Genomic DNA, 21,537 nt, shown 5'->3' with positions numbered 1-21,537 from the left:
GATCAAAAATAATGACACCCTTTGGAAAAAGTAGCAAGGCAGTTGAGATTTTAAAAGAAAGTATAATAGTCTTATAGAGATTATAATAGAGTAATAAAGTAATATAAGGGAAAAATAAAGTTATATGGGAAAATGACAAATGGGATCTTTGTATAGGGAGATAAAACATCAGATGTAAAATGCAGGGGATTGTAGAATGGACATTAATGATTGAAAGGGAATCTATGATATAGAAGAAAAAAGCGCATTAAGGAGTTATTAGGCACAGAAATGAGTGTGCTGGTCAGACCTTTTGAGACCTGAAGAGGCACAAAAGAGGCAGAACTATGGCATGATTTTCATTCTACTTCCAAGGTGTATGGGAGATCAAGGACTTAGTAAGAATTTGACAACAAATGAAAATCTCAATCAGAACTGTATTGCATTTATTTCTCTTGGGAGTAACTTCCCTTCCCCAGCAATGATGGTGTCATGAGAAAAACTGGACTTGATCAAATGACGTAAAGAAGAATACACAGAGGCAGGGCTACCTGGTCTGTTTTGCTTCACCTTGAGTGCCGACGGTCAGGGGATGAGGAGTTTGGGACTTTGTGCTGCAAAGAATGGTACTTTCATGAAGTAGAGGCACGTGACTCATGAAAGCTAAGGAAGGCTTTGCGTACTGTTGATCCATACTCCTGTACATTATTGCTTCTCCCAATGAAGGACATAAATTACACAGATGCCTAGTACTTCTATCACCTGTTCCACTCATTTGTATCAGTACCTGGAAGGATACAAGGTCAAGGGAAAGGCAGAAGTTCGCACTCCTTGCACCCAAGCTGGCCAGTCTAGGCACTCTACCTTTCATACCAATCCAGAGTGGGGCTTTCCCAGAGGGGAAACAGGGGAGCGTGGAGGTAACACCTTCTTCCCTGTCCATGAAGGTATATATGATGCCCCAGGCAGGTGGACATGGCAAAGAGGATGCCAATAAGTGCAACAAATCCACTCTTTGGAACCCAATTGACTTTAACCCCATCACTCTGCCTTTTCCCAGCTCCTTTCAAGCTGGAACAGATCTGTTGTGCTTTAGACCTGCCCTTATCTGGGGTGAACATAACTTTGACATGCAGAATTTGTGTCTTCACACAACATAGGGTGTCTGATACCCGAAACTGGGGAGACCTCAGAGGTGAGCTCAGAGAGCTGTGGGGAACCAGGGGCTACTCTACTCCTCACCACCCCTAGGGAAGGATGTTGGGGAGGATCTCAAGTTTAGGATGGAGCTGGAAGGATGCCACCTGGGGAGTTAAAGTGGGTCTTATAGAAACTGGGTGTGTCCTCTCCAGCAGAAAGTCTGTCAGGTCCCGGTGTCAGTCCTGGGCAGGTTTCTAGCATGGCTAGTGGGCTAGTTTTTCCAGACCAGGAATTCAGTTTCACTCTAGGACTATGGTAGCTTGGCTTCCCTTCCCTTTTGAGCTTAGCAGCTCCCTCCATGCCTGGAACTTTCCAGTTCCTCCCCGAACTAAGCCTTAAAGCTAGGAGGTCTCTCTTAGGGGTGGAAAGACTGGGATCAGTGACTCTGATTTTCTGATCCAATAGCCAGCAGGTGGCTACTGTGGCCAGCAGGTGGCGCTGAGCCCTCAATTCTCTGGGTTCACCGTCACCAGCCATTTACCTCGGAGGGGGTGGAGGAAGGTTACTTTGAATGGGGTCCCAAGAAAGTTGCTGCTGAGCAGCTTCGCTTTAAGGGAGTCTGGCCCCTCTCCTGGTCTTATGGACAGCCAAGCTGAGTCCCAGAAACCGGGCACTGTCTCCAGAACTCTGGGCTGACTCTGAGTAGCTTCTCCTTCCTTCTCTTCTAAACCACAAACTGGTTAACGTCGGGGGACTGTGTGGGTGCAGGATGGGGCAGCTTAGAGCTTGGACCAGCAGCAGCAACTTCCTGGCTCTTCAGCCCTGCCTCTGGAGTAGCCCAGGCCAAGCTCTCACTGATCCTGCTAAAGCCCACTGCAGACCCCAAACAGCAACAGTGATGCTGGCTTATTGTCCTATCATTCATTCGTTCATTCATTCATTCATTCACTTAGCACTTACTCAGTGTCAGGCACAGTGCTGAATCAGATATAGTTCCTGACCTCAAGTAGTCACAGACTTGGGCATGTCACAATCTCTTTCATTCGTGAAAGGAAGAGTTGATTGATGTGATAAACTTAATTACTGTCTAATTTAAAAATAAATTGCCACAGCCCCCCAAACCTTCAGCACCCACCACTCTGACTGGTCAGCAGTCATCCACATCAAGACAAGACCCTCCAACAAAACAAAACAAAACAAAACAAAACAAAACAAAACAAAACCCTCCAGCAAAAAGATTACAACTCACTGAAGGCTCAGACTATCGGTAACACTTATTAGCAATAAAGTGTTTTTTAATTAAGGTACATACATTGTTTTTTTAGACATAATGCCATTGCACACTTAACAGACTACAGTATAGTGTAAACATAACTTTTATATGCGGCGAGAAACCCCAAAACATTGATTTGACTCTCTTTATCGCGGTATCTGTTCTGTTGTGGTGGTCTGGAACCAAACCTGCAATATCCCTGTACAGTAATGCATATGATGGGCCCACCTCTTCCCTGAGCACCCCACCTTCCAGCAAATCCCAGGAGTGGAGGTCAAGCTGAGGGCTCTAAGCCTGGTAGGTGCTCCAGAACTGAGATGGCCAGACAGGCTGGCAGGGCTGGGCGGGCTGAGGCAGAAAGCTCAAGTCTCTCTGAACTGGGTGCTAAGGGTCAACCTCAGGTCTTTTTTCTGGCCGCCTGGCTAGGATCTGTGGCACTTCTGGAAAGTGGGCGAGCAGCTGTCAGCCCTTGCCTTCCCTGTCCACCAGTGTGCCCCCTCCCTCCCCAGCAAGAACTGCCCAGCGTTTAGGGAGGTTTTATTGACAGCACAGAAGGCAGAATCCCCAGCAGGTGTATGTAGCTCTGCTCCAGGAGCCCTGTCTGGGGTCAAGCCCATAAGGACCAAAGGCCTCTTTGCATCAGAGGCCTCACTCACCCCCGGCAGCCCGAGCTTTCCAACATCTCCTTTTCTAGTGACCCAAAGACCCTTCACAGCCCCCTCTGGACAGATAGTGAGTGACAGTCACTGGTGGGGAGCCAGAGTTCAATCTGTATGTGGGCCCTCGACCTCTCTCCTCAGCCAGGAGAGACAGAATGGGGGCAGAGACAGAATGGGAGCAGGCAGGCTCAGCAGCCCCTCCCCAGAGAAGCCTTGCTGTCAGGGCACAGGGCAGGGGCACAGGGGCCCATCTCCTCTTTCCTGTGCCTGACCAAGGTTCAGCAGAGCTGCGTGTCCTCACACCACTTCCTCCTGATCTGGGTCGGCCTCAGGGAGGGGAGTCTGATCAGTCTCAGCCTTCCCTGTCTGTGTCGGTTCCACACCTCTAATTCTCCAGCTGGAATACACTCCTTCATTGATTGCTCTCCCCAGCTGGCAGGGCCCACCCATTAGGCCATCTCTTCTTCAGGGACCAAGAGTGGCTGGTCGTCTCTTGGGGTCACCAAAACAGAGCAGTAGGTTGCCAATCCGGGGACTGTTCCTCCCCTGCCCAGGCCTGCAGTCAGTTGATCATGGGGAGGCAGAACTGGCGGGAGACCCAACTTTAGGGTCCAACACTTCCCACAGCTTCCCCAGTCTGGGGACAGGGGTGGTGGGGGGGTGAGCCAGTCCCGAGCTGGGGAGGAGCAGAGACAAAAATAACCCAGCACAGGCTTCCTCTGAGGCCAGAAATAGAGTAGTGACAAGTGCCTTGTAACACCATGGGCTAACGGCAGGGGGGAGGCTGAGCTGAAGAGGGCCCAGCCTCACACCAGGACCTGGCCTGGCAAGGGGCCCACACCACGCCCACCCTACATACCATACACACGGCCTCTGTGCACACAAGCAGTGTGGGGGCCTGAGCGACCAGGGCTCAGGACAGGGAATCCGGAGAGATGCTGAACTTGGGTTTGGTCTTGGCCACAGCCACGCTGCGCTTGCGCAGGGGGCCACGGGAGGAGGCGAGGGTCAGGGCGTCCAGCAGACTGCGGTCCTCATCAAGCTGGCGGGCCGTGCAGAGCGGCGTGGGCACTTTGATGGTGTTGCCAAATTTGGAATAGTCCACGGAGTAGCGGCCATCCTCCTCGGCCACGATGGGTACAAAGCGCTGGCCCCAGAGGATCTCGTCGGCCAAGTAGGAGGTGCGGGCCTGGGTGGTGATGCCTGTGGTCTCCACCACACCTTCCAAAATAACAATGATCTCGAGGTCTTGGTGGTGGTGCAGGTCAGTGGGCGCCAGGTCGTAGAGTGGGCTGTTGGCGTCAATGACGTGGTAGATGATGAGAGGAGCCACGAGGAAGATGCTGTTGCCCCCCACACCGTTCTCCATGGGGATGTCCACCTGGTGGAGGGGCACCACTTCGCCCTCGGGGCTGGTGGTCTTGCGCACCACCTGCATGTGGATGGTGGCACTGATGATCATGCTCTTGCGGAGGTCACCCACGCGCAGCATGAAGCAGAGGCGGCCGTGGCGCACTGCGATGACAGCGTGCTTGCTGAAGATGAGGGTCTCGGCCCGCCGATGGGCCTGGGCCGTCTTCATGAAGATGCAGCCCAGCATGATGGCATTGATCATGAGCCCCACGATGTTCTGCACAATGAGGATCAAGATGGCTAGCGGGCACTCCTCGGTCACCATGCGCCCGCCAAAACCAATGGTCACCTGGACCTCAATGGAGAAAAGGAAAGCAGAGGAAAAAGAGTGGATGCTGGTGACACAGGGCACAACGGTGCCCTCGTCAGGGGCCAGGTCACCGTGAGCGAAGGCAATGAGCCACCAGACCATGGCAAAGAGCAGCCAGCTGCACAGGAAGGACATGGTAAAGATAAGCAGCGTGTGTGGCCACTTGAGGTCCACCAGCGTGGTGAATACGTCCTGCAGGAATCGGCCCTGCTCTCGGATGTTCTTGTGGGCTACGTTGCAATTGCCGTTCTTAGACACGAAGCGGGCCCTCCGCTCTCGGGCTCGGTACCGGGGCTCCGCGGGGTCCTCTGCTAGCCGCGTCAGCACATACTCCTCAGGGATGATGCCTTTTCGGGACAGCATGGCTCCAGCAACCACCGGGGAGAGGCTTCCCCCATGGGGGGCGCTCCCCTGACCAAGCCTTGGGCCTCACGGTGGGGTTTCCTCCGCGGGGAGCCCTTCCACTGCGGAACCACCCTCAGTCTGTGCTGGCCTCACTTCTCAGATGCTGCCTCAACCAGACTCCTCCTCACCTCCGACTGGCCTCTGCCTCTTTAAACCAGCCTCACACCTGGGCCCGCCTGCCCACTGCCTAGTGAGCCTCCTACCAGGCCTGGGCCTGCTCCCCACCTCGCCTGAATCTCAGCTCAACTCTCTCCCACCGCGGACTTTCCCTGGGCCTCCCGCCGAGGCTCCTTCTCCCCACCTGGGTTTCCTTCTCAACCCACCTCCTCTACCTTGGAACTTAGCACCTCTGGATCTTCCCAACTCGCCAGACCTCACACAACCCCCACCGTTTCTCCCGCCTCACTCACTTCTGCTCCCGGGCCCCCTTCCAAGCTCCAGCTTCATATTCTGACGACCCCCCGTCTCGCTTCCAGGTATGCCCCCTTTTCTACCCCACCCTCCGCAGCGCCCCCGCGGCCGGTCGGATCCCCCTCCAGCTCTGTCCTTTCTGTCTCCTTGGGATCCTGTGCCCTCCAGAGTCACCACTCCACCCGACTCCACTCCAGATCCCCTCGCCCACAGCGCAACCTGGCCGGGCTCACTCACGGTCGCGGCCTCTCGGCTCCTCGCCGGCCCACGCAAGCCGGCGCCGCGCCCCCGCCCGGCGCTCCGCTCCGTCCTGCCCCGCCCGCTCGTCGCCGCAGCACCTGCTCCTGCTCCTCAAGCCGCAGCCGTGGCCTCCCCGCCCCCACTGCTGCCCGGGCTTCCCAGCGGGTCGTCCTTTCGTTCGTGCGTCCGTCCGCCTGTCTGTCCGTTGGTCCGCTGAGACCGACCTGTACTAGATGGGGGCAGAAGATTGAGGGCGGGGGCGCCGGAGGAATGGAGTGGGGGACCGGAGCCGCCAGGGGGAGCCCGACCTATTCCTGAGCTGGAGGAGGGGCGGGCACGGGCTCAAGCCCCGCCCCTTGTCATTCGCACCCACCTCCACGCCCCGCCTTCCTGTTACAAATTCTGTGTGGCCGGGAAGGTTTGCCCAATCAGAGGGACAAAAAGAGGTTCCTCCTGCCCACGCGGGGACAGGGAGGGGCGCCGCGACCCGCCCTTTCAGTCTGAGGACTGCAGCCTCAGTTGGCTTGCCTTTCCTCCTCCAATTTCCCATTCTCAGGGGCGCCAGTATGCACCTCTCGTGCAGCACTGGGCTTTGCAGGTTCCCAGCGAGAGGAGGCTCTGAGGAGCTGCGTCACCAAACCGGTGACCGCAAGAGGTTAGGTGGCCTGAGGATTCCTCAACTGACTGCTTCTTCTCTTTGGGGATGTTCTTAATCTCTTCTGAGTCGTAGATCTTTTGAGAATTTGATGAAAGCCACGGACTCCCTCCCCAGAAAATAATGGATCTTAACTAGCCACTGTCGGAACAGATTCGCAAAAGCCCAGAAGGCTGGGTGGTTGCATCTTTTTAATCATTCCACAACTACGCCCCTGTATTTTAAAGAGAGTTTGAGCTACGGACACTTGCTTTACACCTCCTTACACCTGCTGCCTGGTCTCTTAAACCTTAGGTAATGGGAGGAACGTGGGTCTGAGGGGCTGTATTAGGGTTGGCTTGGGAACTGGGGGACTCGAGCTCTTGACCTGAACATGAGTGGTGCTTCTACTGCAGGCATCAGTCTAGGGTTGCCCTGTGGCTTGGGCCCCAGTTCTCAGCTGAGAGAGAAAACCTGCTGGGTCTCTGTTGTTGGGACAGTAATGGCCCCATCCCCCCTCTGAGGCTCAGATATTTATGTAGCCCTGACCCATGTGTGTTCATTTGTTGGAGTGGGAGCATGAGGCAGGGCCCCAAGATAGGGACAGTGGGGATATGGACCACAGTGGGGCACATGTGATTTTCATATTGAGTTTTCCTTTCTGTCTCATACTCATCTGTAGGCAGAGTCAACACTGTTACTCAGGGTAAGTGTGAGCTTGGACTGTATTAACAAAGATGTAGTCCCTAGAGTGGGGAGGGGAGAACAGGATGATCAGAGTGGGAGAGTTCAAGGAGACAGGGTTACACAGGAAAACTCTGAGGCAACTACATCTGTTCAGCCACTGGAAAAGGAGCCTTAGAGAGCCCCCTAGGGAGTTTGGGCACTAGTGCAGAAACCCCAGGAGTCCAATGAGGGTGGACTAATAGTTTTATGTGACCCAAAGTATAGAACCAGTATAGTCACTGAGTGGAACGGAGGCAGGCTGTGATTTCACATATGCAAGAGTCAGTTCTAATAACCAGAGATGACCCATATCTTTGGAGTATCCAAGTCAAAGTTGGCAGGCCATCAGGGATACTATAGAGAGGTTTGGGCCAGAATGGCCTTGGGCATCTCTGTAAGACTTCAGTATGGACATTGCCCTATTCCTGCTACTTCCCTTCAATCCTGTGGGGTGTAGTGGGCACAAGGTGGGGGTGGGGTTAAGAATCTTCTCCTTTCCCAGGCCCTGCTCTTAGGCGGCCTTTTGGTAGAGAGGGTGGCCCCTAGAGACATCTTAGAGCTGGAAAGGCAAGGCCCTGCCTCACAGCGTGGCCCTGAGGCCTCAGCTATTACCTGCTCTGCCCTTCCTAGGAGGGTGGGCCCCTTACCCAAAGAGCTCAGCCTCCTGCCCTCCTCCATCCTTACCTTCTTATAGTCAACTCCCCCAAATACTGAATTTGTCAGCTCCTTTCTCACTCAGAAACCTTCTCCACTTCTCTTTTGTTCATGGGCTTATCCCAGACTCCTTATCCTGGCATTTAAGGCCCTATGATCCTATGCCCCCACCCCCTGCCCCATGGGCCATTTTCTCTAACTCTGCCTGTCTCATTCCCACCTTTCTCATGCTCAAATCACATCTTGCCTCCCCTAGGCAGCCTACCAGGTCTTACAGAATTCTCACTTCCTGATTCCCTCTGGCTCTTGGAATATCCAAGAGGTCTGTGTTGGGCCTCTCTCCAGTGACTGGAGGGTTGTCCTTACATTGCTCTGATCCCATAGCAACCAAGAGGGACACAGTCCTAAGACTCCTGGTTCTGCACCCTAGAGCTGGGATAGCCAGTACTGGAGTCAATGTGAAAATGATTAAAACGTGATATGATTAAAACGTAAATGAGCACCTGCCATTTCTGGGCTCGGGGAGCTATGCATTCCTGCTTTATGATGCTGAAGGAATCTAAGGATATCTGTTGTTTTGATCTCCCCAGTGTCTGGGTCTCAGCATCTCCAGACACTACCTGGGTGACTTGTGGTATATGCATCGTGCTTCCCTCTGAAGGACCACCCTTCCTCCATTCTGAATGCCTCTCCGTGGGTGCCACAGATGGGGACATGTGATCTGGGCCTAGCCAGTCAGTGTAGCCCATCCCTCTGACCGTAGTGCTTGGGTAGAGGTAGGGGTATGACCTAACTTGGTCCATTGAAATTTGCTCCCAAGAATTTTGCTGGGACTCTTTTTCAGAGTGGTAGGGTATAAACTGGAGGGGCAAGTGGCCATTTGTCATCATGGAGGGAGGGGAAGAAAGAACCCAGAAATGGAAACACATGCTTGTGGTCAGACGGCTAGATCCAGCCATGCCTGAAGTAGTACACCTCCAGACCTTCTCCATCACATAGGGTAATAAATTCCAGTTTTTAGGTAAGCCCCTTTGAGTTGGGTTCCTGTCATTTGTCATGGAAGTGGTACTAATCCAGGGTACCCCACAATTTTAATCCAAGATATATAGTGAGAAGGAAGGGGGCTATTTTGTCTAATGAGATAATCACAAAAAATGTGATAACCCTTGTTACAGACTGAATTGTGTCTGCCCCCCTATCTATTTGTTAGAGCCCTAAATTCCTGTTGATGTCTCCCAGCATGACAGTATTTGGAGATAGGGCCTGTAAAGGAGGTAAGTAGGTCCTTAGGAGAAACCAAACCTATGACACCTTGATCTTGGACTTCCTGCCTCCAGATCTGTCAGAGGACATTTCTGTTTAAGTCTCTTCGGCCGCAATTTTGTTATGCCTGAGCAGACTACTGCAAACCTCATTTCACAGATAAGAAAATGCACTTCTGGCCACACTCACACAGCCTCATGTCCACCGGACCTACAGGCCACCTTGTCCCTGCCCACCAGACCTGAGGCCTCCAGTAGGAAACAATCAATCTCTTTATTTACAAGTGATTTACAGTTAGAAAGCCCCAGAGGGAGAAGGCGCGGGGGAGGCTGGGGCGCGGGGTGGCACTTGGGCTCCAGGGGCTCATTTGTCCGCACGGACAAAGGAGGCAAAGACGCTGTCCTTCCGGCTGAGCAGCTTCTCTGGCTTGTCGAACTCAAGGATGGCGCCACGTTTCAGGACAATCACCAGGTCTGCAGTCAGGATGGTGTGCACACGGTGCTGGGTGGGGCAGGGGGTGCTGGTCAGGGTGGTGGGGTGGGGGGTGGTAAAGGGAGGGGCGGCTGAGGGTGTCCCTCCTGCAGTTCAGGGGAGGAGGCATGTAGATGGAATGTCCCATCTCTGTGGCCACTGCCCTTCCCTGGGGTGGCTGTGACCCCAAGCACTCTGTTCACTCATGATACCCTCTCCCCTTACCAAGTCTCAGCTCTGCTCTCACCTCTGGGCTTCAAGACTCAGAGATCACCTCATAGCCCAACCCCTACTACCTATAGAGTAGGTAGCCTAGCCTAGCTCCTGGGACCTTGGGGTAGGGGTGGGCCTTGGAACCTGGGGAAAGAGAGGGGGATCTGAGGGAAGTCCTCACCCACCCCGTTTCCTGCGGTCCACGTTCCCTGCAAGCCCTCCAGATTCTGCACCGTCACTTCAGGGGCTTCTCCTGATTACCAGGCCCAGGTGAGTGTGGTGGCTGCCCTCTGATGGCAGCCTCTAGCGGCCAGCCCTCTCTCTGGGTGTGGCCCTGCACCGCAGCAAGGGGCCCCTTACCGCAATGGTGACCACGGTGCGATCTGCGAAGGCCGTCATCACCACCTTCTGGAGGATGTTTTCCTGCCAGGAGGGAGCAATACTGGTTGGCTCATCTGCCTCGGGGATAGGGTTTGGCCTGGCTTTGGGGACGGGGGCCTACAGCTGCAGTTCGTCTCCCATGGGAGATCAATCCTAGCCCACGCCTCCCTCCATCTGTCTGGTCCTTGTTTCCATAGGACCAACCAAGTTCTAGCATTCAGGGGCTGGGCTCAGGCTGTTGGGGGCTCAGCTCTGTGTGTGTGTGTGCTGTGCATGTGTCTGGCTGGGCTGTGTGGCAGGTGATGAGTATGAAGTTTCTGTGAGTCTCTTGTGTGTTTGTGAGCTAGAAATGTGCCCCAACCCTCTCCCTTTCAAGGTGCCCTTGATGTTAAAGATGACTTGAGTTTTGGGACCACTTTGTGCAAATTTCACCCTAAGACCCCATGATATCTCCCTCCAAGACCCCACCCCACGGCTGTGCTCCTGACCGACCGTGGCCATGTCGATGGAGGCCGTGGCTTCGTCCATGATGAAGATGCTGGTCTTCCTCACAAAGGCCCGAGCCAGGCAGAACAGTTGCCTCTGGCCCTGGCTGAAATTCTCCCCGCCTTCCGTGATGATGGCATCTGAAATAAACAGCCCCGGGGAGGCAGAGTGGGGCTGAGTTAGTCTGGTGCTGGGAGTTTAGTAGACACCATGGCTTAAGGGCATTAGGAAATGTATGTACAGGGCAAATATGCATGGGTGTGTCACGAGGCCGGGGGTGTGCAGGGCGGCTGCACTCGACCTAATGACACAGGTGCCATCTGCAAGGATTACAGAGAAGAGCGCTCTCTGCAGGAGAGCGCGGCTGTGGTCCCGGGTTGTTCGGAGAGAGAGCCTGTGCACTGAGTGTGTGGGTGCTGGAGCTGTGTGAGGGCACCAGTGGCTTGAGTCTCTGAAGCCAAGGCTTGGCTGGCCCTCACTGCCACGGGGGCTGTGGCAAATACATCAAGACCCTGCTGTCCTCTGCAGGGGGCGGGGGCAGAGTCTTCCCTGTACCCTGGAGGAGTGACCCCTGCCTGGGATGTCCCCTTCTGTCCTCTCCTTCCTCAGGGCAGAGCTGGGCAGGCTGGTGGCAGCCATGGGCAGGGCAAAATACACTGGACTTGCAAGCCGTGTCTCACAGTGACAACTGCTGTCACCCCTCCCCCCTCGCCCCAGTTTCCTCTGGAGAAGTTAGCCCCTGAACTGACCAGTCGTGTGGCTTGGGACAACTCACGTGACTTCTCTGGGCTTCTGTAAGGTAAAAGGGCATACAGGATAGTGTCTGGGGTCCTGCCAGACCCTAGACCAAACCCTGGGCAAACTTCAGACACGGGCGTGAGTTTTTTCTCCTAGCCCTCCGATGTCCTCCAGTGCTGTCCTGTTGCTCCCCGAGTAGTTACCCAGGCCTCCGGGCAGCGCCTTCACCACCTGCTTCAGCTGGGCGATCTCCAGCGCCTCCCACAGTGTGCTGTCAGAGCACTTCTTCTCCGGGTCCAGGTTAAATCTGGAGGGGGTCACAGAAAGCCCCTTAGAGAGGGAAGCAGGGTGCTGGCTCATCCCCGGGGGCCGGCAGAGGTCAAGGCTGGGGAAGGGAGCAGTGAGTGAGAACTGATGGCTTCAGAGTGCCTGGCTAAAGGTAGGGGGGCAGCAAGCCAGGGAGCTGCCTCTACCAGCGCCCGCCTGGGGCTCACAGGAGAGAGAAAGGCCCAAGGGTGGAAGTGTGAGGGACCAGGCCAGCCCACGGTGCCCAGAGCCTGAGCAGGGCTGCCTGCCCTGCAACGGGTACCCAGCTGAGGGCTCTGGGCCTCGCCCACCAGCCCTCCTCGCACTCCAGCTCCCAGACGCCCGAGCCTGGGACGGCGTGGTGGACTGCAGGAGTGTTGGGGCTCACCGGATGGTGCCGCTGAAGAGGACGGGGTCCTGCAGGATGATGGAGAGGCGGGAGCGCAGGGTGTGCAGTGGCAGTTTGGCGATGTCGATGCCGTCGATGATGATGCGCCCTGTGTGGAGACAGTAACACAGGTGGGACATGAAAGAGTCGGGGGAGTGGGTGGTGCCAGGGGCAGGTTCAGCCTGGGAGCATGGGTCCCATGGAGGATGTGGTGGGGGGTGGAGAGGCAGTGATTGCTGGGCTTCCTGTGACATCTGACCATACACCAGGACTGGGGTCCTACCTGGTGGCTGCGGGCACACGTGGGGTGCCTGTCACACCACTCACCTTCGAACATGTCCACCATGCGGAAGAAGGCGAGAGAGAAGGAGGACTTCCCACTGCCTGTGCGGCCGCAGATCCCAATCTGGAAAGAGGAGCAGGGACACGGTGAGTACCTGCTGGTGCTCACTCCGGGCTGTGCGGGCACCGGAGCTCACAGCATCTCTTTGTCCTGCCTTTCTGACTAGCTTCTTTTTGGCTAGGGCTGGGTTCTGGCTTTGGGCTTGCTTTCTGGGTCCAGAGGGACCTCTCCTGGGGACCCGCAAGCAAGTGCAGGGCAAGATGTCCATTTCCCTGGGCCTGGGTGTCAGACTTGCTGTGCCTGGTACGGGGCTGCAGGGGAGCTGGGGACAGTGGTGCAAAGTCTATGTGTGTGGGTAAGGGACGGGGGGCCCGGGAGTGGCTCATTGGGGTTTACAGGGGTGTATCTGTGTGCCATGCCTTAAACTGAGGTCATCTCTGACCCCATGGCTTCCCGGCCCACGGTACCAAAGGAAAAGACAATAAGGAACCAGTACAAAGACAGAAATGACGACCCAGAAGGACGAGAAAGGTAGGGGACAGATGGGAAGGGCCAGAGGCAGGGAGAGAGGTAGATCTAAATGTCAGGGAGAGTGAAATCAACAGCCACAGACAAAGACAGAGGGACAGAGACAAAGAGACAGAAGGAAGGGAGCCCTGTCAGAGCAGGGGTGGGGTGTGAGGAGGCAATCCATCAGAGAGTTGGGTCAGAGTGCCAGGCCGCGGCTCCCTCCGCAGGACAAGCGAGGGGCCTCACTGTCTGTCCCAAAGACTTGCTCTGAAGGTCAGGGGCAGTGCCCGGGGAGAGCAGCCAGGGAATCTGGGGTGTCCGTCTCCTGGGTGGGTGAGTGAGGGCAGCGGAAGGAGCACGGAAGAGGGAATGGGGGAGAGGTGGTCCGACCCTTGTCAGTGTGAGGGACCCACGGGCTGACTGGGGGGGCCGCCCCGCCCTCCGCCCTGCAGCCCACTGACCTTCTGTCCCGGGGAGATGAGGGCATTGACGTGCTTCAGCACCGGCTTCAGGGAGCTGTCGTAGCGCACGCTGAGGTTCTGGATCTGGATCTTCCCTTGGTCGGGCCAGTTCTTCGGGATGAGGGAGGGCGCTGGGGGCCAGACCGGGGCTCAGCCAGCAGATTCAGGCGGCAGCCGGTATCCAGGAGGGCCCCCCTCCCCCTGACGCGCCCCTCGTCTGGGCCTCTCACCCAGCAGCCCCTCGTAGCTCTCCGCTTCTGTTTTCAGGAGCCCGTGGATGCGCTTCACGGCCCCCAGCTGGATCTCCATGTCTGCCAGGTTCCTCACCATCCAGTTGAGGTAGTTGGAGACCTGTGGGGAGTCAGCGAGCGCTTGGCCTAACCCCGGCCACCAGGATGGCTCTTCTGTGTGGGCCAGGGGCCCTCAGTGTCTTCTGCTGGCTCTTCAGGGGTCTCCCTTGGAGGCCCAGGGGGTTACAACGAACATGGATCCTGACTCACTACCCGTCTGGGGCCCTGGCCCTGGGTTAGCCCTCCTACCCACAGGGTCTTGCCTGCATCAGACTCACAGGAGCTTGGGGTAGGGCCTGGAGGGCGTCTCTGAGATTCCCTGAGTGCTGACATCTGAGCCCTCCGCTGTCCCGGTCTGCTGCTGCTACTTACCATTAGGGCATAGGTAAGGCCCAGGCCCACCAGGCCAGCCGAGAGCTCCCTGTGCAGGGAGTTGGAGATGGAGGTCACGGCTGCGATGAGGACCACACAGGCACCGATGTACTCCTGTGGAGGGAGGCGACCCGGTGTGGGCCCTCAGGGGTCGAAGCCACAGGGCCCCCCCAATGCACCTCACTCCCTTCAGGGAGGGGAGAAACTCAACAGAGACTCTACCCCAGCCCAGCAACACACCTACATGTCATCAGACATGCAGGAGGCCTTGAGGGCTGGAGCCCCAGGAGACAATGTGTGCACACGTTTCTGGGGCCCACCCCCAGCCATCTGCGCAGGCCTGACCAGGCAGCCTCCCCAGCTGGCCTACACAGGTCTTACGGCCCGATTCAGACACACACTCATCACAGTGGAACACACAGCTCTTCTGGCTACTGGTGCACACCTCAGGTGCACAAGCCGCTGGGCGGGGATGGGGAAGAGGAGGCTCTGGCCAGACACAGGGAGGGAAGCCGGGGCTGGGAGAACAGGAGGACTTGGTGCCTGCCCTGTATGCACACACGAGCTGCGATCCCACCCTCTCTTCCTGCCATCTCGTCCGTGTTTGGCCCTTGCTCTGGCTCCACATCCCTATCAGAAGCCCTTGTCTTGGGGCCCGGGGGTTGGGGGGTGGGTGGACTTGCCATACGGACTTCTAGCCATCTGTTAGCAGCCGTGAGGAAGAGGGAGGCGATGTTATTGGAGTCCGTATATTCCAAGAGCTTCTGCTGGAACTTAGCCTCATACCTGGGGGGAGGATGGGGAGGGTCTGAAGGTTCCATGGCCCCCAGGCCTCTCTTTACTTATAGAGAAGCAGCCAGGAAACATGCCGTGTCTGACCATCTGCAGTCCATTCCCCTCCGGTGGGCCCTCCCAGGACCCTGCTGCTTGATTCAGACTTGTCCAGACTCCCACCTACTTTAAACTCCTGCTTTCAGCCCAAGACCCATTCTTCTCCCTAGGGTCTCGCTATTACAGTAAAACACCTTCTGACCACCTACACGACCAGGCCAGAAACCGAGGAATCATCTGGATTCACAACCAATCCCTCTATAAGACTTCTCACTTCTGCCTCCAAAGTAGGCCTCTCTCCTGCTTGCTGTCCGCCACAAACTCACCGGGCCTACTGCGTCAGCTTCCCCGTAGGTCTACCTGTGGTCTCCCCTGCTCTGCTGACAGCAGCCGGCATGATCTTTATAAATCATAAATTACATCCCATCTCTCTCCTGCTTAGAATATCAATGGCTCCGAGGCCAAAGAGCCAGCTCCTTGCCGGGAGCTTGTGGGAGCTCCCTCCATGCCACAAATCCCCTTGCTCACTGCTTTGCAGCCACAGAAATGACGATCATTTATTATTTGCCCTTTCTCAGTTTCGTCACAATACCAAGATCTTTCTCACCCCAGGGCCTTTCCCGCGCTGTCCCCTTGGCCTGGAAATGCTTTCTCCTCCGCTCTTCACAAGGCTGACTCCTCTCAGCCTTCAGGCTTTACCTCAAATGACATCTCCCCAGGGTGGCCTTTCCCGGACTGTTGTTCTCCCTTTCTGCAACCTGTTTGTTTCATAACCTCTGTTCATGTGTTCATTTCTCTAGCTGCTCATCTCCCTCACGAGACTGTAAACTTATGGGAATGGAACCCACGGCTGTTTTGGTCACAGGGCATCCCTAGCACCTGGCACTGTCAATAAATACTTGCTGAATGAATAAATGGAACCTTCCTTGACCCTCTAAGGTAGATGGGATCTCTCTGTACAAGGAAGGAACTCTGGAGACTTCTTTCCTTCGCTTGTGCCCTTATCACGTTCTGCTTGCATTACTTTGAGTGGACTTGGTTTTTCTCTCTCCGTAGCCTGGGCTCATGGCCTCATTCTCCTTGGCCAGCCCCTCACCCCAGGCTGGCTTAGGCCGGGCCTAGAGGAGGTGGCAGAGAGCGCTTGTTTCATGATGAGTGAAGGAACAAATCGAAGCCAAAGCTGTCTTAGCACTGGCCTTAGGGAAACAACGGGGGATGCGGAGGGCTCAAGACAAGTTGAACCGTGCATTTGCTTTTCACTCTTGCAAGGTGTTTGCTCTGCTTTGATTACTTCTGGGTGGAGGGGCTGTGCCTGACCCACGTGTCTGAGGACAGCCCAGTGAGTCTTTGAGGTGCGAGAGTGTGTACGATCGCACAGCCACGGTGGTGTGATGTGGCTGAGGCAAGTGTGCAGCCCCATGTGAAGGCTGTGAATGAGCCCGTGAGAAGCTGTCTGCCTGCGTGTGCACGTGTGTGTGGCAGGCAAGCCTGAGGGATGGGTGTGTGTGAAGGTGTGTAGGAGGTGTGGCTCTGGGGATAGGTGTGTGATGATGTGAGGAACGTGGAGCGTCCCAGTGTAGGGCCATGCAGACTTTGGATTCTTAGCCTTCTTACTTAAGGGCTGTGTGTCAGGACCAAGACTCAGTTTCCTCACTAGTAAAATGGGGACAATAATTGTTCCCACCTGGGCTGAAATAGCCTCTGAGCCCAACACTGAGTCGGGGGCTGAGGTACCCTGGAAACTTTTCTGGGAAAAGACAGGGCTTGCTAGAGAAGTCAGAAGGTCCCAGAGGCCTGGGTTCCAGGCCTAGCACTGGCTCTGACCATGTGCGTGACCTCAGGTTGGTGACTCAGGCTTGTCTGTTGAGCGTGGCTGCTTGAAGCCATGTCAGGGGGCTTCTGTGAGCATTCAGTGCGATAACACACACAGAGCCCTTAGCACAGTGCCTGGCATGTGTTAGGCACACAATCAGTGAATGCTAGTCAGCTCTCAGCAGGGCAGGCTGCTGGGCAAAAGCCAATGAATTAAACACACACAGGGAGGACCAAAACCTCCTTCATCCACATGTAAAGATCTCCCAGTGTGTCAGTGTAGAGGGCATGGGAGGCCTCACCGGGCAGCGGCTCCCCTGACTGACCACAGGGGACGGGAGGTGGCATCCTCTCAGATCCTACGGAGAGGGTCTGGCCCTCTGGAGGAGAGGCACAATCCCTCTGCCCCAGGCCCAGCCCGAAGGCTGCAGGGACAGCCTGCGTAAGAGCAACAGTACTAAGGCTGAGTAGAGGCCAGGCCTGGGAGTGGCCCCAAGAGTCAAAGGACCTGGAAAGTGTGGGCTTGAGACAGGAAGGGGGCTCGGAGGAGACCTGAGCGTCATGCCAGGTTCCAAGGGGCTTCTGTGCGGAAGGCAGCATAGGCCCGTCTAGGGAGCAGAGCCAAGGCCAGGTCAGAACTCTGTGTCACTTTGCTTTACTCAGACAAGACCCCTAAGAGGACATTTCACTGGCACAGATGGCCCAGGGAGTGAATGGGGCCACAAGTGCTGCATTGGGGGCCTGGGCACCTCTCCTAGAGCTTTGGGGCTTGGAGGGAGGAGACACAAGCCTCCTGGAATTCTCTTGGCCGGTCTTTGAGCCCTAGGGTTACTCCTGGACATGGGACTTGGTGTCGCATGCTTACTGTCACACCCTACACAGCTGTGTCATCCTAAAAATAATCTGGAATCACTCTCTGAGTGAGGCGTAAAGACCAGAGTCCAAGTATCTGGGGCAGGGGCCTCTGGACTGTTTTTTGAGATGCTCAAATACATCAGATGGAGGCTGGGGCAGGGAGCAATGGCCTGTCTACTCCCCAGGTGACCTCAGATTCTCTTGTCCAGCCCAATATCATGATCAAGGGTAGGAAGCAGGGGCATTGAAGTTTTGGGGGGGAATTCCCCCAGCTCGGTGAACTTTTCTTTACCCTTTGATGCTGGCTCCAACAACATCTCCTCCATGAAGCCTTGGGTGAGTGCCTCCCTTCTATGATCCCATAGTCTGTACTCCCCTTTCTTTCTGACTACCTGTCATGTGGGTTTCTCCTGACCGGCTCAGAGCTGGGATTATAAATGCCTCCAGGACAAGGGCTCATCTGACTCATCTCTATCTTTTTAGTACCTGGCTTGGGTTTTAGCTCAGTACCTGTTTACAGAATGAATGGACAGATTCAAGTCCAGGCTTTAGAGGACCTTGCACAGGAGGGGCTGTGCAGTCCCTCTGAGCCTCAGCTTCTTTACTTTGGAAATGGGAATAACCACATTGACTGTCTTGGACTGCAGTGCAGAATGAATGAGACTGGCATGTTAATTACAGTGTCCAAGTCACTGGCGATTCTCAGTACCAGATGGCCTCAGGGCTGGCTCACATGATGGAAAACCCTTTCAAGTGTGGATATGTGAGCAATACTTTCAGCTTTGTTTCTTTTTATGTCCTGCCTTAGTTCACAGAGGCTCTGGACTTGGCTGCAGGGCTGAGATTTTCCTCTCTGGGTCCAACAGTGGAGCCCACCGGACCTGACCCACTGGGGGACATTGTTGAGGCTGCGGGGCCTGAAGAGGGGTTGGGAGACGCGTGTTCCAGGCCTTCTTAAGCCAAACCCTGACACCCAAATCACATGACCCATGGCCCCTGCCCCACCCCACCCACCCCCACCTTGGGGTAAATCTGGTACCTGAAGGCCCGGATGGTGGTGAGTCCTTCCACGGTTTCAGCAAAGTGGGAGAGCAGGGGGAGCTGCGTGGTGTCGTCCAGCTGCTGCAGGTCCCTGTGCAAGGAGCAGAGCAGAACGGTCAGGAGGGGGATACAGGACTCAGCCCGGATCTGAATCCCAGCTCCCCCTGCCCAACCACTGTGTGAGCAAATGGCTTCACCTGTCCAGATCTCAGCATCTCCCCTGTAGAGAGAGGGAAGCCAGCGGTACCACCCCAGCAAAATGCTCAAACAGCATGCCAGGGCAGGCGCTGTGACTGCGGGCACCGTTTGCCTCCCATGTGTGTCTGTCCCTCACTCTGCAGTAAGGCAGGGCAGGCGTGGTGGGTTCTCTCTCACGAAGGGTGGGGTGGGGCGGCAGGGAGCAACCTGAACCTTGAGACGCTAGCGAAAGGAGCAGAAAGACCTAACGCAAAGCTTCCAGCCCCTTCCAGCCCACATCATGGGCCGGTATCTACAAGGGGAAATGCCAGAGGTTTCCACGGCAACAAGGTTGCCCCCTGGTCCCCACAGCTGCTCCTTGACAAGCACATCAGTGCCAGGGAGATCAGGCTGGGATGCGGGAGTAAGCGTTCCTGAACAGACTGTCCCCAGGGCAGAGTGGATGCCTGGGGCACAGGGTGGTTTCTCTGGCAGAAGGAATGAACTTTGTAAAACAGCTTGTACAGTGCTTACAAAGCCACAGTGATCTGTGAACACTGATGGGCTCCTTCTGGGTGCTACACTATCCAGCATACAAATTGTGATCCACATGGGCAATGTAACTGTGATCAAAATGTATCTAAATTTAATTGTTTGTATTGATAATCGGCATTTTGGCTCCAGTTACTAATCAACTATGTACACTTGGAAAAGGTACTTAAGCTTTTGATTATAACCTGCGGTAAGAAATGCATTTCATACTCCAAATCAGTGCACGCGCGCACACACACACACACACACACACACACACTCCTACACGACCCAAACAAAGGTTTCATGAAGCAAAACTTACTGATATTCTGTGCACACAGTCCGACATGCTCTGCCCAATTTCATTTGTTACAAATGCTGGCTGTGATCTATGATACTGATTTCATGACCCCCTGATAGGTTGCACCTGGCAGTTTGATAAGCGCTGGTCTAGAAATTCTTTCAGATTCTCCTGACAATCATTTGGACGTATGAGTTTAACAGAATCACTCCCAGAAAGAACTTCTGGAGACTGTTCTTAGAAAATTTTGAGTAGGAAAGGAGCCTGTGTGAGTTGAAGGCTCTTGAGGGCAAATGTGATCACTGTGAAAGGCTCTCTCGAGTCAAGGCTCCCAGGCACGCTCTGGCCACCGTGGGCTGGGAGGTACCTCAGCCCAGCAGGTACTGTTGCCATAACACCCCTGCCATCAGGTGCCCTCGATTTCATGCATCAGCAACCAGCCTGGTCACTGGACTCCTACAACCCTCCTGAGAAGGATTTTGGCAAAAATGAATGAAAAATAAAAGGCATAAAGATGTGTATACATCCTGACCTAGCAATTCCACTCCTGACCGTACCTCCTAAGGAAATAGTTTTGTTATTAATGGCAGTGTGTGAGTGTGTGTGTGAGCGCACGCGTGTGTATATGCATGAGTGCGTGCGCACATGCGCTCTGACAGATGGTTACATCAGGCTGGTGGAAGATGAATCTCTCTCTTTCCTTCATTTCTATATTCCTTTCCAGGGGGAACACAACTCTACTACTGTCTGATGATTACTCTAGTAAGAGTACCCAACTGCCCATCGCAGAGCACCTCCCGTCCCCACTCCCCTGAGGCTGGCAAAGGCTGCCATCACCTGGACGCCACCCGGAAGTACTTCTGGATGAAGTAGCACACCACGGCCAGGGGCAAGAGGGCCACAAGGAACACAGGCGTGACGTAGGAGATGACAGCCAGGGCTGAGACACAGAGCAGGGTGGAGCGGCTCAGGCACTCCAGCGTGGATGGGATGTGCTGTCGGAGGGGAAGGTGAGAGAGGGAGGTGAGTTGTGGTGTTTTTCTTCAGTGTGTTACCTGCCGCCATGTTTTGCTCTCTCGCAGGCACATGTCTCATCTCTCCAACTACACTGTAGGCTCCCTGAGAGCAGGGATTAGAACTTTGTTTCCTCACCATCTAGTACGATGATAAACCAAAAACACAAGCTGAATCAAAAGGAATATTCACCACAGAAGCAGTCACCTTGGTTCAGACTACACTGGAACCTTACTGATGTGAGCCAGGGGGTACTGGATAGAAGCCAAAGCTGTGGTTTCCCTCAGTCTTATCACGACAGCTTCACAGGGGCAGCCCCAGGCCCTCAGGCAGCCTTGTAATCAGATTGGAACCCACTGGGTTGGTCTTACAGGGCTCTGAGCACCAGATCTGGGGAAGCCAGCCCCAGAGAAGAGACGTGTGGGGGCTGGCCTCTCTCTGAACTGGGGAAATGGGTCCCAGTCTTGTGTACCTGGTCGATGGTGTTACAGTCAGCTGAAAATCTATTCAGGATGCTTCCAAGAGGCGTGGTCTCAAAAAACCTAAGAGGCAACCAGAAGAAGTTAGTCATCCGTTTATTGATTTCCTTCCTGTTTATTGAATGAGGGTAGTTATTTCTTTCATTTTAGTGTCTCTGGGGTCATTTCTGGGTCTGGCTTCCTGGGGCGGCTCCCTTTGCAAGTCTGTCAATACCTGTCTGGCCTGTGTCCCTGAGAATTCCTACAGCTGCCCAAGGGATGCCGCTGCTCACTAACTTCTCTGGCTCTCAAGCCCCTGTATGACCACGGCCCCCTTCCTCAGCTGCTTGCTCAGCCTACCTCGCTCAGCAGCTGCGCTGGGGACATCGAGTTTTCTCCAGAGGGATGATCTGCCAGGGTGAACCGGGCCCTGGGGACAGCCTGTCATCTG

The 21,537-nt window shown here is 55.1% G+C and overlaps 2 protein-coding genes across 7 annotated transcripts in view; both read right to left on the bottom strand.

Annotated features, from left to right (window-relative positions):
• Nucleotides 1-1,417: 1,417 nt before the first annotated feature.
• On the bottom strand, nucleotides 1,418-5,795 carry KCNJ11 (potassium inwardly rectifying channel subfamily J member 11). The gene has a single exon (XM_004752072.3). The coding sequence runs from the start codon at nucleotides 5,135-5,137 to the stop codon at nucleotides 3,965-3,967; it is 1,173 nt and encodes a 390-aa protein (XP_004752129.1). The 5' UTR covers nucleotides 5,138-5,795; the 3' UTR covers nucleotides 1,418-3,964.
• A 3,566-nt stretch (nucleotides 5,796-9,361) lies between these two features.
• ABCC8 (ATP binding cassette subfamily C member 8) overlaps nucleotides 9,362-21,537 on the bottom strand; it is a 73,652-nt gene continuing 61,476 nt past the window's right edge. For 5 of the 6 annotated variants that reach the window (XM_004752075.3, XM_004752076.3, XM_045066162.1 and 2 more), the window contains 13 exons: nucleotides 21,101-21,170; nucleotides 20,452-20,609; nucleotides 18,604-18,696; nucleotides 14,750-14,852; nucleotides 14,067-14,180; nucleotides 13,635-13,755; nucleotides 13,405-13,535; nucleotides 12,418-12,496; nucleotides 12,091-12,199; nucleotides 11,600-11,703; nucleotides 10,665-10,798; nucleotides 10,152-10,214; nucleotides 9,362-9,608 (listed from right to left, as the gene is read on the bottom strand). In XM_004752075.3, the coding sequence (XP_004752132.1) occupies nucleotides 9,471-9,608; nucleotides 10,152-10,214; nucleotides 10,665-10,798; nucleotides 11,600-11,703; nucleotides 12,091-12,199; nucleotides 12,418-12,496; nucleotides 13,405-13,535; nucleotides 13,635-13,755; nucleotides 14,067-14,180; nucleotides 14,750-14,852; nucleotides 18,604-18,696; nucleotides 20,452-20,609; nucleotides 21,101-21,170 (1,417 nt within the window). In that variant the 3' untranslated portion in view covers nucleotides 9,362-9,470. The remainder of the gene's footprint in view (nucleotides 9,609-10,151; nucleotides 10,215-10,664; nucleotides 10,799-11,599; nucleotides 11,704-12,090; nucleotides 12,200-12,417; nucleotides 12,497-13,404; nucleotides 13,536-13,634; nucleotides 13,756-14,066; nucleotides 14,181-14,749; nucleotides 14,853-18,603; nucleotides 18,697-20,451; nucleotides 20,610-21,100; nucleotides 21,171-21,537) is intronic. The other variant, XM_045066165.1, reaches the window with a different exon arrangement.

Source organism: Mustela putorius, unplaced genomic scaffold (assembly GCF_011764305.1).
Source record: "Mustela putorius furo isolate JIRA1106 unplaced genomic scaffold, ASM1176430v1.1 tig00003859_pilon_pilon_pilon, whole genome shotgun sequence".
Lineage (NCBI taxonomy): Eukaryota > Metazoa > Chordata > Mammalia > Carnivora > Mustelidae > Mustela > Mustela putorius.
Note: the sequence above shows the minus strand (reverse complement) of the source record. Positions and strands in the feature narration are given on the sequence as shown.

Bases quoted from the DNA above. Each gene is read 5' to 3' on its own strand.
- KCNJ11 (XM_004752072.3), bottom strand. From the start codon at position 5,137: ATGCTGTCCCGAAAAGGCATCATCCCTGAGGAGTATGTGCTGACGCGG.